This window comes from Dermacentor variabilis, chromosome 2, assembly GCF_050947875.1.
Source record: "Dermacentor variabilis isolate Ectoservices chromosome 2, ASM5094787v1, whole genome shotgun sequence".
Lineage (NCBI taxonomy): Eukaryota > Metazoa > Arthropoda > Arachnida > Ixodida > Ixodidae > Dermacentor > Dermacentor variabilis.
The window spans coordinates 70,226,738-70,244,611 of NC_134569.1; the positions used below are offsets into that span (position 1 = coordinate 70,226,738).

The 17,874-nt window shown below is 43.1% G+C and overlaps 1 protein-coding gene across 1 annotated transcript in view; it reads right to left on the reverse strand.

Annotated features, from left to right (window-relative positions):
• Positions 1 to 10,550: 10,550 nt before the first annotated feature.
• Positions 10,551 to 17,874, reverse strand: part of LOC142570874 (synaptogenesis protein syg-2-like) — a 154,946-nt gene continuing 147,622 nt past the window's right edge. Inside the window, exons 12-13 of the mRNA XM_075679182.1 lie at positions 17,466 to 17,506; positions 10,551 to 10,912 (exon numbers count right to left, since the gene is read on the reverse strand). Coding sequence (XP_075535297.1) covers positions 10,800 to 10,912; positions 17,466 to 17,506 — 154 coding nt within the window. The 3' untranslated portion in view covers positions 10,551 to 10,799. The remainder of the gene's footprint in view (positions 10,913 to 17,465; positions 17,507 to 17,874) is intronic.

Genomic DNA, 17,874 nt, shown 5'->3' on the forward strand with positions numbered 1-17,874 from the left:
TGCATTTGGACAACACCTATTGCAGAAGCCGGAAACACATCAAGCTCGCCAGTTTTTTTTAATAATGAACCGACCTGTCAATATTTCATAAGTCGTATTATAGTACAAGTGACGAGATGCCTGTTGTCTTAATATGTATCAACATACTATTCTAGAACGAGTTGAAAAGCACCCTTCGCTGATGTATCCCAATCTGAGCAAGTGATACATCAAAGACAGCGAAGTTCTATAAGCGAGTTTTCACACAATTCGCCTGATGTCCTAGGGGTTTGTTTGCTGGTGGTTCTTATAATGGTGATTCATAACTGATGCCCCCCGTGCGTTCTCACCAATTCCTTGGTGATACGGCAATTTTGGAGCCTCCACGCAGGCTGTGCTGCTGGTTGCTCTTAGGCGGAGTTCACTGAATCCCGTAACACATTTACAGCTCAAATGATCTTTATTGCTTGCAACTTTTCAGCATCGTTATGCTCATTCATTGCTATTCGGTACTGAACACACCGCCAGCTTTCATCACCGCCGTCGTACGAACTCATAGATCTGATCTCTAACGTGGAGCCGGTAGAACCAGACGTGAGAAACAAACATTACAGCTTACTGGTTAAAGAAAACCACGCAAAGAAGTTGTCTATTCATGTGACGTATACTCAAGCTAACTTTTCCTTTATAATCCTTGATAATTACGTTTCGAAGCAAAAATTTTTGGGCTCCAAAGCAGGTTGCGTTGCTTATTGATACCAAGTGCTGGTAAGCACTAGGTTGGAGGTTCGATTCCCGGCTGTGGTGGCCAAATCCCTCTTGTACACTGCTTTATGTGCACGTTAAAGAACTCCACGTGGACAGAATTAACCCGGAGCCATTACACCACGGCGTCCTTTATTAACCAATCTCGAGTTTAGAGGCATTAAACCCAACTAGAATGCGACTGTGTGTCGTAGAGGAGAACTGCCAGCTATTGTGATGTTTTCAATACAGTGTTACGTAGCGTCTGCGTAATAGCATGAAACATAGGTAACACGTAAGGTATTGCTTCGGCATTACTTGGAAGGCAAGTTCCATTGTCTTTACCCTCCGGGTTACGCCAGCGCCCACCATGAAGTCTAGGCCATGGACATTACAGGTGATACTATAGGAAGAGGGGAAAAACTGCAGGCATAGGTAACAGTCTTCTATGTTGACTTGCTTCGTCACTTAATAAATAATCGCATTAAACATTACTGCCAGACAGCAAACGATCCTGTCCGACCTCTAACGATAGGGGCACTGCTGAGCAATGTGCTGCGTCAAGGTGTGTTGCAGCTCCACTAAACATCAGCACATTCAACAGTAAAATCCGTCCCATACGAACCTTGTCGGCTTTTAGAGGCTTGAAGTGCCTCGGAACTGCGCAGGACTTGAGGAGCTTGAGACATCGACGAATTCCAGGAAGCGCAAACGCGTGACCTTTCACAAGTATGGCGCTGTTCTTCTTCCTTTTCCTCGTTTTCTGCCATCACCGCGTTCCTTTATTACTGGCACTTACAGCCTGCGGAAATTGGCTTTCTCTCGAGGCACGTGCCTTATTAATTCCATGCTTGTTTTTCATACCATGGGTGGTGACTAAAATATATGAGGCGATTTTGTGGCCGAAGTCAAGCCTGAATTACGGGGATAAAGGGCAAATGCAAGATACGCGAAAAAATTGCGTTTGTCACCACGGCTGATTGCCCCTCGCCCTGGCTTTGATTACCCTCTTTCGCTTCTCGTGTTGTAATATCCCTAAAAGGCTTTGAGGTCATCGATGCTCCTCTAGAAGCTCGCATTTCGTCAGCTCGGGAGCTCGCTACGTTGTCTCCGTAAGCCAACACAGCATGCGGATATGAGGTTATTGGGACCATGGAAGCTGCTGGTATCACCAATGCCATTTGAGAAACACATGTTCGATCTCCATTCCTCTCAAAGTAAGCTAGCTGAACATGAAGGGGATCGTCTCGTATACAACAAAGTTGGCATCGGAAAAGAGCCAACGCCCAAAAATTTTCGTTTAGGCAGACAATCTATTTCAGCCGTCACTTCTGTCGAGTTATCTTTTTCAGCAGACACCTACTCTTGGACCCCTTTCTTGCAGTCCCTCGCAAACAGCTTCGCGAACACCATTTCACGAAGGGAAACCAGAGGCGTGACCGCGCCGCGCCGGAACTTCCACGATAATGCTGAACAAATCGGGTATTTCGCCGCCCGTGACGCAAGGTGCCTCCGATTATGTCAAGTACGCTCTACTTGATGCCTAAAGATTCCCTAGTGATGCATAAAGCTTAAGTGGTGCGCGGAGGGCAGTACCATGTGTTGATGTTACAGGGCAACCGAGCTTTGCGTCACGTCACCGAAAACTCCTATCTCACTGGTGAAAACCCACGCCGCGTCGTAAAGACCTTCTTGCACCTCTCTCGCCTCTCTCACCTCTCTCGCTTCGGATGGTGCTAATAGCGCGATATTGAGTAACGATCTAACAAAACCAAAATGCTCCAAAATTCACCTTCCACATCTCGCTCTATGAAAGAAACTGTTATACTCATTTTCCTACTTTTATACGCTTCTAATTTTTAACGTATTTCTTTTGACAATTGTGGTGGTGATGGCGGGGAGTTAGAACATCGGCCTTCTAATCTTTTGACACTCAGCAATTGACCATGCAGTAGTATAACGCTTGCAGAACTAAAGGCACACTTTTATTCTAATGCGTAGCATTTCTGTGGCTAGGTGCCCGGGGTCATTTTCTGTTCCGTTCCGCTAGTCCTTCCATTTCGTGTCTCAAAAAAAAAAAAAACCGTAGCCTCATCCAGCCTTGAATAGGTGAATTTCTGTGAATACAGAAACTTCTGTACGCTTACCTGTGCTCACTTGTGTGCGCACGATCCTCCGAAGCGACACTTTGTCAAAAAGCTGCCAGGTGCCAAAACATATATAGCCCCAAAGGTGAGTTTCATACAATATTTACTAGAAGAAACTCTGGCGCTAGTGTCTACGGGAACACCAAGCCAGCCAACATGGGATTGAATGTTAGTACATGGATTTGCCTAAATTTCCTCCTTCTGGCTTCAAGAGGCTTCGTGACCTCGTAAACTCAATATTTTAAACAATGTACTATGTTAGAAATTAAATAAACACCATGACGACTTACCGACGGCAGGATTCGAACAACGTACATCTAGAAAAAAAGTCCGAAATGGAAACCATTACCCCGCGGACGACTTTTTTTTCCTTTATTTCCATCTTGGCTACAAGCCTAAAAGGAGTTTGTGGTAACAGAGCACACTCATTTTATATGTGTTAAAGCATCCAACATCGACAACACATGTTTATTGCAGTCAATCATCTTGTAAAGATCAAGCATTTTCACAACCATTTCCACAAGATATTCGTGCACAAGATAGCCTTTACCATAACAATGTGCATATGCCAACAGACAACGCCAGAGAGCGCGCAGCCCGAATAAAAATATAATGTTCATCTGGTCAAAATCGCGTTCAGGCGGTAAAAAAAAAGAGTGTCATGTGAATTGAGGGGTAGGTCTATCTTTAAAGTACTGTGTTACATGTCCCAAAAGAATATGGCATTATTACGATTAATGAAAACATGTTCAATAGTTTCAGCTGTGTTGCACAGAAGGCATCTGCTTCCCCCCCCCCCCCCATAGCACACAAATCCACCTTTCTTCTAACGACGTTGTGACAGGCAAGGTTCCTCTGTGAAGCATGAAGAAAAATGTTTTAACGTTCGCTGGCATGCACATATTTTAACCCTATTAAGTACGCCTTACCCACACCCCTCTTGAAACATAACCGATACAGTGATACCGGGAACACATTCTCAATAAGATCCTTCACAACGCTTTCTACCCGCCGCGGTAGCTTAGTGGCTATGGTTTTGGGCTGCTATGCACGAGGTTGCGGGATAAAATCTCGGCCACGGCGGCCACATTTCGATGGGGGTGAAATGCGATAACATCCGTGTACTTAGATTTAGGCGCACGTTAAAGACTCCCAGGTGTTCCAAATTATTGCGGAGTCCCTCACTGCGACATACCTCATAATTGGATCGCGGTTAAGGCATGTGAAACCGCATAATTATTATGAAAACGCTCTCCTTTTATATTGTAGAGGTACTCAAGGGAAGATCTTGCCCTAAGAAACCGACAGGGCGTCATAACTTCGCGTAAGAACCGTGACATTGTGTAAAGAAACTCAATGGCTGAAGAAACAAAAAACAAAGCCAGACATAGAAGCTGTTAACATGGTTTGAAAAAAAAACACACAGTAAAGGGTCTCTTTCGTCTCTTATCAATACGAAACGTGATACAACTTGCTGAAGAAACGAGTGACACGACAGACCGCCTTTCTATACTTGACGAAAAAAAATTGTCCTTGATGTTCGCTCCCACGTGGAGCACCATATAAACTTGGCAAAGGACCTGTGAAATTTTTGAATGTGCTTACATATGAATTACCGTGCTTACAGATGATACATCATTCTTGCAGCGAGAAAAACGTTAGAAATAGTGGCACGTGCAAAAATCGACAATTCATGACCACCCCAAGCTTCGCCCACTGCATGCATTTCATCCGTTTTTTTTTTTTCAATCCAGACTGACTTGTTCTCACAATACCTATCCAAAGGTACTTGCAGGTAACTGCTAGGTGTTGTGAGCAACTGCATATTTTCAAAAACACCGAGTGTGGCATTCCAACAGCCATGCCAGAGACCAATACCCTTCTTTTTATTAATTTTACTGCTGCTTTTCTCGAAAAACCTTTCAGTTATTCTTAATAATAAGCTAACACTCTCCTCCTCTACAGCAAATAAGGCAACGTCATCGGCATAAGCTAGGACATGCACTTCACACAATTGTATCTGAAATCCTCTGACTTTTCTACTATTTACTTTTTGTCTACAGAGTGGCTCCAAAAATAAAGCAAAAAGTAAAGGACTTAACGGACGACTCTGTCAAACGGAGAGAGTACTTGTACGCGTTTTGAAAGTTCAGCATTTACAATTAAACTGGTACACGAGCTTTCATGTGCCATTTTGATGCCTTTACTTATGACGGAACCAAGCCCTACATAATTAATTAACAAAAAGAGAACACTATATGGTACCATGCCAAAAGCCTTAGCTAGATCTAATTGCAGTATTGCTTCGTTGAAAAGAGCGCTATCGCAATATTCTAAAATGCTTCTAGCTACATAAAGATTTGTAACTATTTTCTACCACTAATGCTGCACGTCTGATGCGACCCGGCTAACTTCCCTATAACTCCCGGCAGCCTTGCTGCCAAAACTTTCATTAAAACCTTGTTCTCAACATTTGTCAACGTACTTGGCTTGTATCCCGTTGCTTTACGTAATTGATTTCTATCTTTGCTTTTTGGGATTAGTACTGTGTGCGCCTCTGAATATACCTCATGCAATTATGTTGTCATATCCGTCTTGAACGCCTTTTAATATGGCTCGGTAACGGCATCCGAACCAGGAGAGTTGCCCGAGCTTAGTTCCTCGATAGCCCTCTGAATTTCTCCCATGCTAATATCCCTTTCTAGTAAAATTGTTTCCTCTTCGTCTAGCGTCGGTATCTTTGCCAAGAATTCACCCTCATAGCCCGGCACCTTTGGCTTACGACAAGCAAACAACGGTCGATAGTAACATTAAAATGCCGTCATGATCTGTTCTCTCGATATCTTACCATTATATTCAATTTTCAATACTTCATTTCCTCGAGCGTACGCCTTTTCATCTGCCAAAGCTGGCGTTGTTGGTACTTCCCCCGCAAGATATTTTCAGCTCGTGCACGTATAATCGCACCTTTGTATTTATCTTTCTCTAAGCTTTCTAGTTTCCTTTTAACGCCTTCCAGTTCCTGCATCTCAAAACCCGATTAGCTGTCTCGATTTGCATTAGGTTATTCAACTCCTGCCGCAGGCCCTGTTCCTATTTTTGAGCTTGATATTTGATACGTCCACCTCACTCTATTGCGTTCAATTTTACCTTTTGTTTAGATAACTCCCTTTTTTGCTGCACCACTGCTTAGCGCGTCACTAGGTGCTCGATTTCGTTTTGTTTTATCTACGAACGCTTCATCTTCACCTACAATAACACTTGAAGAAACGCAGCACTTTAATCATTTATACTAGCAATGGTTGAATAGTCATCTTGATTAAGGACACAATTGTAGCAACCTGACCTGAATTGTAGATCCCTGACTGCTTCTCCCGCTTCCCGGCAGCTGCAGCTTATGTAACCGTAATCTTTACCGGGGACCGCTGGCAGCGAACGCTATATATATATGCATGAAGGTGGACTTTCTGGTAGAAACGCGGCCTCTTGCGTGGGCCACGATGGATGGATGGATGGATGGATGGATGGATGGATGGATGGATGGATGGATGGATGGATGGATGGATGGATGGATGGATGGATGGATGGATGGATGGATGAATGGATGGATGGATGGACGGATGGTAGGAGCGTCCCCCAGTTGCCACTATGCTCAGCTTTTTACTTTTGTTTAACTGTGTTTTAAGTTATTAAAATTCACCATTTTCTTTAAGTACGTCTTCCTACACTTTTAACCTTATGTCACCTCTTTGCCTTTGAGCCACCAATCTCCCAATCGCTTTTTGCTAATTTCCAGCGCATATTTATTTACATGACTATTGTTATCTCTAAATCCTAGGGCTTCAGGAAGCGTAACTGTGCCCACATCGACATCGGGATAGATACCATCACACTTTGGTATGAGGTGTTCTATTCTTTCTACAGCTCTACCACTCACAGTACATGTGTCTTCTTCGTTAAATTTCTTTTTATAGCTGTGCGTTCTAAGACATCCTGGCCTAGCTTCAAAGAGTAGGGCACTGCCTTGAGTTATCATAAAACGCTTCCTTCCTGATGTGCTGTTTCCAGTATCCAGAAGAGGGTTGTAGCGCCGAAAAAGACAACACATAGCAAGCCAGACGAGACATGTGCAAACCGGTGCTATGTGTTATCTTTTTTGACGCTACAACCCTCTTCTGGAAACCTGCAGCAACTCGCACCCCAACAAGTATTACTCTGTTTCCAGTATCGATATAGTTCAACACTATGCTTCTTTTCCATTGAATTTATCCAATTTTTACCTTCCGCGTTTTTAACCTGTCGTTTATTGCTCTGTCTTTCTCCGCGATGCGGCGTGGGCGAACGCCATCTGTAGGTGTTTCAAGGAACCGGACGCGCCGCTCTATGGCCTTAGAGATTTGCGCGAGCCGGCGAGTGCATATCTCGGAGGCCATGGCCACACTATATATTGTAGAAACGCTGGAAAGCGGGTTTGTGTTTTGAATTCCCGTGTAACAGAATTATTTGTTCTCGTATATTCAAATCAGATCATATCATGTCTGTAGGTTGTGCGAAAGTCGTACTTTACAATTTTGTTGGCGTATTTTAGCTAAAGAAATTCAATTAGTTCAATCATTTTCTTGCGCTACTTGGAGGGCCTGCATGGTTGGGTATGGGTGGTTCGAAGTGATCTTTGCCGAAACGACGGTTGACGCTGGACGCTTGACGCCGGCGCCGGCTTTTCCGCGACACGGAGCCCTTAACGTTAAAACCTGTCACCGCGGCCAGCAATGGCCGCCCAAGAACCTCGCACGGAGCAAGCCATCACACATCCGTCTTCCTCGAAAGCCGAACTCGGAATCACGCCACGGACGCATGCATCGACACGCGGTGTAGGGCACACATATGAATTTCTCACGGGCGGGCGAGTGAGAGCGTTTCGATTTGACCATCTCGACAGGTAGAACCGTCGTAATTAGTGGCAGTTATGCGTGTTCATCGTGTCTTCTGCATTTATACAGTATTGACTGCTTTGAAATTTAGGACTATTAAGGCAAATAAATGCTGCCAAATAAAGCCGCAAGAATGGCCCAAACGAAAAGCACTATAATCGGAGAAATTTGTGCACTAAACATCATTGCAACGATCAGAGCGCCAGAGTTCCCTCTAGTAATTATTGCAGGAACCACCTTGGGCCCAAACTTTTGCTAAAACACGGCAGTCTTGCTTTGAAGGGTAGAATATAAGCTTCATAAATAATGATTCCAAAGAACGGAATGCACTATACGACTACCATTGAGGAGCTTCAGCCCCAGTTTTTGTTTAATTTCGCTTCCAAACAATAGCTCCTACCCACTACGGGGGAATGGAAATGAAGTAGGCGGTTTCACAAGTGTGTGTTTGCAAAGCCTGCTTTTATTACTCTGTTTCTTTTGCTTCCGAGGACAGGCTCTTCTGTCGCTCCGCAAAGGTTGTGTGGTGCTTCATATGTTGTGTTCATATATTTCCTTTTTTATACATGTTTAATTAATTGAGAGCTGGTGTGGGTTCAAAAAAAATTGAGTGCCTTAACCTGACTGGGTGTTCTCTAAATTTATCAATTTTATAAAATTTTATCAATTACTAGAAAAAAGCTCGCATCAGAATTTAACTACACTATAAATAACGCCACACTTAACAAAGTGAAGGAGTACAAGTACCTTGGCTTAACATTAACACACGATTTCAGATGGGAGCGCCATGTTAACAACGTTACCTCGACCGCACAAAAAAAATTGTTTTTCCTGAACAGACGTCTTAGACTAGCACTCCCAAACCCAAAACTACTAGCATATAACACATTTGTCAGATCTGTATTAGAGTATGCTAACGTTGCTTGGTTTCCTTTCACCAAAGAACTCATTAACAAACTAGAAGCAATTCAAAGGAAGGCACTGAGATATATTTACAACAAACATAGGTTAACAGACTCACCCACAGAATTGCTAAGACAGGCCGGTATACTGACCTTACAAAAACGAGCCAAGCTTGCACGATTGAAATTTATGTATCAACTTATTCATAATGAATTGAAAATAGACAGTTCCAAATACTTATCTTTAGCACAAACCCGACTAACCCGACATAAACATTCACTGTCATTAAACGAACACCCATTTCATACGGAAAGCCATAAGCACTCGTTTTTCCCTTTAATGACACGTGAATGGAATAAGCTGGACCCTAGTATTACAGACAGCCCATCGTTAACTACTTTTTTGACATTAGCCGAAAATGAATTGCGTGCTTCACAATTATGATGTACTTGTGTCACCATCTATTTTTGTGCCATTTTATTTCATTAGATTGTGTACATAATCACAATTTCTTTAACGACACCTTAAACGCATCTTATGGATTACTACCTCTTGTGTATACCTCACTTTTATAACTTGTATTACTTGCCATTACTGAGTACTATTGTTTATTTGGCAAATTGTTTACTTTTTTTCCTGTTGTATTTATTGCTTACCGCCGTTGATATTTGACAGACTACCTCATTACCCCTTGTTACTCTTACATTTAATGCTATGTATTATTGTATAATTTATGTCTACCATTTTGTTCACCTTCGTAAGTTTTCTGCCTTTGATTACCTGTTGTTTTTTTCGTAACATTATTACAGTGTATAACGTTACTTTTCTGCCTACTACATTGTCTGCCTCAGCTAACTGCATGTCTAATATGTCTAATCTTATTATTGCGCTAATTATTATTGTTACAATGCAAGATAACTATCTATGCCCTTCCTGTTATGATCCCTGATGGGATCGACAGTATGAATAAATAAATAAATAAATAAATAAAGCAATGACGGTAATGTCACGGTATGGTCATATACTTCTGCCAGTAGAACGTACAACCAGATTGGTCAGTGAGCATAGTAATTCTTGTTCAAGTTGTATTAAAAGCAAAATAAGCACAATGACTCTAGTGGATTTTCGAAACACTTTTCCTAATTGGACCGACTCCCCTGATCTCTCATTTAATCTGTCAAAGCACCTACTAATCGCATGCACCTTATACTGTACCCGTTGTCATTTTCGTGAGGCAGCAGGTCACCCTTTGAAACTGCCTGGTTCAAAACTGGTAGAAAAACAACACCTTCACAGACACAACACAGGCACGTACACACCTTTGCTTCCTAGATTTCTTTTTGTTACTATCTATTAGATTGTCTCTCTTGCTAAAAACCGTTGAAGAGTCATTCGGGATGCACTGTTTCGCGGACTTTCATCGACACTGCTCCTTCAGGGATTGAGATCAGCCAATTGCATTTATTCATCACCCAGATCTTATATATTTTTCGGTGGTATACATGCGAATTTTTAAAACCGTTCCGTGCCACGCTACACTCGCCAATTGTGACCGAAAATTGTTAAATTGTTTTTTAGAGACTCCAGTTGCCAACATGTTTTATGCGTCCTCAGAAACAGTAAATTCGCTTCTTCTTGCATAGCTCCCTTAATGGTGCGCTGCCACCTGCCACAAACACGACAAAGCACTGAAATTAAGCTAGGCTCGTCCATGGCATTGCTACAAAATGAAAACTACCGTCGACGAGCTGAGCTCGTGCTTGACCGTTTTCACCAGAAGCATGTGGACGAACCGAGCTCGTCCAGGGCGCGGAAATGATTAAGAAAGAAGCGAAAGAATGGCAGCTGTTCACACAGGTTAACTTTATTTACACCAGCGAGAGAGAGGTAATAGGACGACTGTCCACCGCCGCCGAACGGGTCTTTAACATGTCGACGCGAATGAGAAAGCGACTTTAAGGCACGACACAAGGTTGAGCATTTTTCGACAACCGATGGTGACTATGAAAGCGGGCCTCGTAGAACCTAAACGCTGGTCCAGTGAACCCGTTGAGATGTGGCAAGTTCCTTCGCACGACAACGGGGACAACCCAGGTTAGGACGGCGAAGAGGCGCGTACTTTGGACCGGGAAATCTTCAGCGTGCCGTCCGAGCCAGCTTTTGACAGGACAACTTGCTTCGTAGTTATCATGTCGGGCATGTTTTCCGCTGCACAAGAATGAACGGTAAAAAAAAAAAAAACAAGGCACTCATTAGTTTGAAGAACGGGAAAATCAAACTCAATTGCGGGAGGCGTCAGTCTGTAAGATGTTTTACAGCTACCGGAACGGCGGGGAGAGCAGGCGATGATGATGAATATGCCAGAAAGACCCGTAGAAACATTATCGCATTACAAGACTTTTCTTGGAGAGAGAAAGTGCAAATATAGTAGCTAGGAAAATCTTTGCACCGGCAGGTAAGCACAACAAAGCAACGCATTGCGGTGACGGCACCCAGTCTAATAAGAACTCGTCCCCGGCACGTATGTTCATCGCTACGTCTCAGCATTCGATTGTACGTCAATACTAAACCTTTCACAATCAGGTCATGAATATTATTTTGCTTAAGAAACGCGCACAAACCGATTTACGAAACAGGCAAGCAGCAACATACAGTGATGTCCCTAGTGAGTGCGTACTGATAGACAAGGTGGTCATACGTATTGCTCTCTGAGGTGAATGGACGTTCAACTGTATGAGTCCTTTATCTTAAGGGGGGCCGTGACTTCATTGGTGGGGGTAAATTAACAGCGGCGTGTGGATTCATTACAACCATACCGTGCCAACATACGCCGTTATATAGGAGTTCAGGACTCCTAGAAAAGTCTGATCGTCTTTTGACAGCTGAGTTGCTGCTGAGCAGGCGTACGCCATTAAATAATAAAGCTCGACGTCACTGCGCAATTTTGTATACCAATTCGAATGTGCTAATAATCTTTATCAATAATTCAACAAACAAATAAATAAGCAAATAAATAAAAACTCTGCCGAGGCCCGCTCGTGACGCGACGTCGCGGCCATTGGGATTTTGATGCCATTTCGCTGCTACGGACGCTGCCGGCTTTTTCGCTCAATGGGCCATTTGATGCTTTCGCATCGAAAATAAAACGGATTATTTCCGCTTCCTAGAGCGACTTTCTTGAATACGGGAAGCTAGAAAGCGATATTCTCGGAATATACGAGCAATACTTATGTAAACCCGTGAAGGCTCAATGATACAAATACGGCTAGCTCTGCCAGCGTGAGTTTCGTTAGAACCCTATCTTAACGCGTAGGCAGATATTTTCTAACCATCTTTCCCAATGACGGCTGCTCACATCGGAGAACAGAAAGCATAGCAACCAATAAGAAAACAAGAAAACACAATAATAGCGCGTCATTTCCCTTGTTACCTATAACTACCGTCTGTATTCTACACCATGCGTGGCAACGCCTAACTAGTTTCTAGACATGTCGATAACTACGCGGTGCTTGGTACGAAGTAAGAGTAACTGGTTCACGTTAAAATCGCCGCGCTTGGCACCGCACCGCTGGCGATCAATGTAGCGGCTATATAACTGTGCCTCACACTATAACAGCGCAGACCACGGGCGTGTACAAGTCGAGTGGGCGAGATTACGCGGTGTCTGCAATATTTTAAGAAAACGTGCAGCCAAAGCCAAATATGGCACGTACACAAAACCTAACATTATCGAAAATGTGCTGACGTTCATCATAGCCGAGGTGACGAAAATTCGCTGGTACTGAGATGTTGCGAATTATAGTTAGACTTATTGTGGCATTTCAAAATAACGCGCGCAATTTGCATTGCGCCCCGAGGTTGTCATGGGCGGGAATATTGCGCTTGCTTGTAGCCTCGCTGATGAAATAGTTCAACATTTTTTTAAGCCCTTCGTGACTTAGTGCTCTGAGAAACTTTATTACCACACGATGCGAACTTGGCAATTCCAGATAACAAAATGACATTTGAGTGGTTATGAAACATGAACACCGAAGAGCCCTGCTGTGTAATTGCGTTCGCAGGCAGTAACGGGCTTTAAGGAGGAGATCTCAATAAAATAACTTTTTCCTTCATTAATATCATATACGCGTATGGCTCTCTCAGGGTGGAGAGCCTAGCACTGACAAATCCCTCTCAAGCATAATGTCGGTGCCATCTAGCGACCGTTTGGAAGGTAAAAAGAGAAGGTCTTCCGAGATGGTCGATGAAACGGCGCAGCACCCGCTGTCTATGAGGCTGCGAACGAAACGAAGACCTCAAGGACTGCCACACTGCGCAGAGCTCTGTGGGCGCTGATCATTGAGTCTTTATCAGAGCGCATGAAGTATCGATTTTCTTTCGACAGACAGCGCTACCCCTTTCAATGAACTCGTCACAAACACTTTGCGCGAGTAATTATTAAAGTAAGCAACTTCAACTAGACCATGCCCACAAAGAGCTGCAAAAACGGCGTAGTAGGGGACGTAATCTGTTTCTCCCACAAAAAGAGGCTGTATTTAGTTCCGAAAACTACGTCGCCGGCGATTAAAAAATTGTGGCCTATTCGGAAGCGTTGTTTTACACACAGTCAGCGTGAATCAGTACCAATTTATGTGCTTTGTCTAAAGCAATTTAAATACAGAAATCAATATTATCAGGGCTATGCAACAATCAATTTTCCTATTTCTTCTTCATCGTGACCCCCCCCCCCCCACTCTGTCTTTTCAGGACAAGGTATTCGACTTCCTTGTTTTAGCGAAAGCGAAAATATTTAGTGCTACAAAGGCGCGTAATGATATATCTATAACTTCAAGAATGAATACGAAGAGCTAAAAACTCAGTGAGTTTGCTTGTTGGAGCAGAAGAGCAGGAATACAGTTCTGAATTTGAGCACTGTGGCCTACATATTTCCTTAACTACCGTACTGTAGGTGTAGATGTAGAGCCTAGTAGTTAGTGGCACAAGCCCACTTGTGGGGAGCGGCCAGAAACCGGGTGGTGCAAGATAAAATAATAAAAAATTGAAACAAACCATGAGAATGAACGTACACTAGATTCAAGGAAATAAATTGCAGATAATGATTTTATGAGAATGAAAGATAAAATAAAAGCAGAGATACAGCTACTCGAGCTTAATTTGGTGGAAATAAAACTAGAGTTTAAGGTCTGAATATACAGTGTAAATCTCATTGACCCCACCAGAAAATCTTGGATGGCAGCGCGAACCTTTCCTTCCCAGTGTCCAAGAGTCGAGGCACCCAAGGATAGCATTATTGCAACCAAGAAGGTGGTAAACGGTTTTTCTAAGGTTTTATTTAGCAGGCGTATCCATGGACTTAAGTTATTGTTCCCAACCGTACTACACTTTTGATAAGCCAGCACTCATTTTTCGTCTTGTTTCCTTTTCTTTTAATTTTCTCCATCCTTCTAATTTCCAAGTGGTTTGTACTATGCAAGCCTCTCCATCCTCACACCTGACAGTTCTGAAAACAAATTACACATAGTTTAACTTACTTTTCCCAACCTACTACCAAAGTGCCAGAGTGGTGGTCATGATGACGATAATGATGATAATGATTATGTTTATCGACATGCCCTTTGAAACGGGGCGGGAAAAAATAGTCACCTAGCCTGATTGATTTAAGGTTGCTTTACTACATCTATTGCTGTCTGGCCTTTTGCCTATCTGATCTCCAGTTTGACTTTCGTATATAAAACCTCCATCACTATACTATACCATTACCTACGCTTGAAAGGACATTAGTGCTATCAATCTCTTCACTGATTTTTTTTTTCAGAAATACTCTAATCGTCTCTCACTTACCTCGACTACTAACAATTAACTATTCCATTTTTTTTGAATCCCAACGTTTCTGGAAGGTGGACACTGCCTACGGGTCTCGCTTGGTCAACATCTTGGCATTCCATTACGATGTGCCGAGTCGTTTCTGGGCTTCTTTTGCAGCACACACATTTCTCATTTTGTGGCGCATATTTGCTCTGGTATATTTTTGTCCTCCGGCAGCCAGCTCAACCCAAAAATAGAAATGCACTCCCTTTGCCTTATCACACAGATTTTCCCACCTTATTTCTTTCTTTGCGTTTTGGTAAATCTCCGTGGTAATTTTTTGTTGCCATGCTTTGCGCCAAATTTAACTTCTAAATTAAATTATGGAGTTTTACGTGCCAAAACCACTTTCTGATTATGAGGCACGCCGTAGTGGGGAGCTTCTGAAATTTGGACCACCTGGGTTTCTTTAACGGGCACCTAAATCTAAGTACACAGGTGTTTTCGCATTTCGCCCCCATGGAAATGTGGCCGCCGTGGCCGGTATTCGATCCCGCGACATTTTACCTTCTCTGTTCTTCTTTCTTTTTTATTACTTAAGGTTTTCTATTAAAAATTTAAGATACCCTGTACTTGAGTGCCAACTTTGTTGAACTCGTTCTCCATTCCGTGCCGACGCTTTTGGGGTACAGATATTTGTGGAAATATTTGAGTGATGACGATGATGTATTGGCATCCCCTTTGAAACAGTGCGGCGACAAATAGTCACCTAGCCTAATTAAGTTAATCTGGAAGGCTGGAGATGCTTTTCATTCTAGTGTTTTTATATGCATCACCTTAATCTTCATTTTCTTCCTGAAAACTTCGCTTTGCATCGCTTCCAATGTACGGATCTAGTGGGGGCAACCTCTGCCCTGCCTTTTGTTTTATTCACCAATACTGTAAACATCTCTTGCTGCTTATATGGACTGCTGACCGGTTGATGCTACCGTCCAGTTTAAATCCAAGCGCTTCGGGAAGGTGTACATTACCTACGGGTCTCACTGAGGAAATCCCTTCGCATTCCATTAGGATGTGCTGAAAGGTCTGCGAAGTTTTGCTGCAGCAGACATATGCCTAATCTTCTCGCAATTGTTTTCTCTTGCACCTTTCTATCTTTACGCAACCAGGTCGAGCCTCAAATAGCAAGACGCTGTGCTTTGTGCTAGAGTACAGATTTTTCCTTCCAATTTCTTAATTCCCACTATTGTAAATTTCCATGGTCCATATTTTTTTTCATTTTTGGCATCCAATTCCCTCTCTTTGTTTCTCTCACATTCTTTTTGGTAACTCCTGGTTGTCGATTTGCACTTCCAATTACCCTGTACTTGAATGCCAACTTCCTCGACCTCTTCGTCCATTCTGTGTCCATTCTTTGCAGGTACAGATACTTGTGCTAAAGTGCATGTGTTTTGACCATTTATTTTGTCCGATGTTCGTGAGCCTTTCTTCAAAACTAACTTTGCTCACCGATTCTTTAACTTCGAGAAAGGCCCAACCCATGCCCCGCTGCACTGTCAGAACGCTGGCTTGATAAAAAGCTGCAGCAACACCTATTCCCTTCGTGCTGCCTCTGACTTCAATGCGAACAGGCCCACGAGAACACAGCACACACGAAGCCATCGACTATGTAGGGTTGCCTAGCCTTCGAATCCATTCTAGATTACCTCCAACCTCTAAGGTGGGGCGCGCAGCCGCTCAGGTGCGCCATGCGCAGACGCAGCCGGAGTAAAATTAGGGATGCCCACTAACCTGCTCCCCTCCCCATCCTAGTGCGCACACATTTTCGTGTTCCTCCCCCTCCCACATTTCACGCACGAGAAGACGGCACACCCTTCCCGCCTTGCTCCCTTGCACGCACAAGACGCAGCCACATGAAGCCACAATCCTTCTAACCTCACTCTCACAAGCTTTCTCTGGCATCTGCAACACATGGCACTCGGCCGCGATCTCATTGCACTTGGACTTTATACGGAAGCTTCCGACTTCGACGATGGCGCAAATTCGTCTGAGTGTCCAGCTATCGCAATAAAACGTGATATTCAACTGAAGCCATTAAGGGAGTATGTTTAAATTAAACTTAGTTGAGCGGTACACCTAATTTTGTTTCCCGTAAGAGGAAGCTTTAGCTCGGGTCCAACTGCGATTACACCTATTCAAATACATGTAAAACGCAGGAATGCTTTCATGGGATAACCCCTGGGCCAATTTGATAACGTTTGTTGCATTTTGAAGAGAAAAAATTATTCCAGTGAATATCGGAAGCGGAATATTGATTTATCACCTTTATTTTCATACGGACATTGCCGAAAATTCGGAAATTTTAAGAAAATTGTGAGCATGAAGTTTACAAATCTGTAACTCTGCACCGAGAACAGATACTGCAGTTCTGTAAACTGCATCCGTTAGAATATGCAAAGTGGACAAATGTGATAAATAATTTATATCTTACGTGAATTTGTTACACTGTTGACAGATATTTCGCAAAATGTATACTATCGTATTAGGGGTGTGCTGCAAAGTGGTGTATAATGCATCAATGTTGCCCACTTTAGACGCTGTATTAGGTACAATTTACAGAATTTAATTAAAACATGGACGGCTAGAATAACGATTTGTTTCCAGTTGTTATCAGATCTTAAATTATTTTAAATGCAGCAAACACTGTCAAATTTGGTGTAGTGGTTGCCAAGGAAATCAATTTCTCCTTTCCCATCTGCTTAGATAGGGGCGCACGAGCATAAGCGTCCTCTACACCTATATTTTCGCACTCCTCAGCGATGCTCGTCTGTCATTATTTTTCTGCGTATGTTGGTTTTCCAGCTGTAATGTCCCCGTCGTGAAATTAGGCACGCAGGGGGACACAGAGACAAGGGCAATGCATTCGCCAATGATCTGATGAGCGTTCGTTACTTACCTCTCAAGTCGGTGTTGAGGTCTTCGTTCTCATTGGGATGGCTACATAGGGTTCCAGAGTCGGACAGTACAGAAGTATGAGTCATATGAAGGAGGTATTCAGATGGGCGAGGGACATAGAGAACATTTTAAAGAAAATTTGAAACAAACCGTTGTTTGAATCAGTCATGGCTTCTGGCAAACAATAGTGTACGACGCTCTTAACAACAAATAATACTGCGCTTGTAGCATATGAAACAAGTAGGAGAGAAAATATCATTTAAAAACCGAATCCAAACCTCCATAGTTCATTTTAGTATGTAAACTGAGCAAGTTGGCATTGGTTCAAGCTGAAACATTTAGCGCATAAACAGACAAAGACGTAGGGCAAGAACACACCACGAGCGCTGTGTTATTTTCCCTTCCTCACG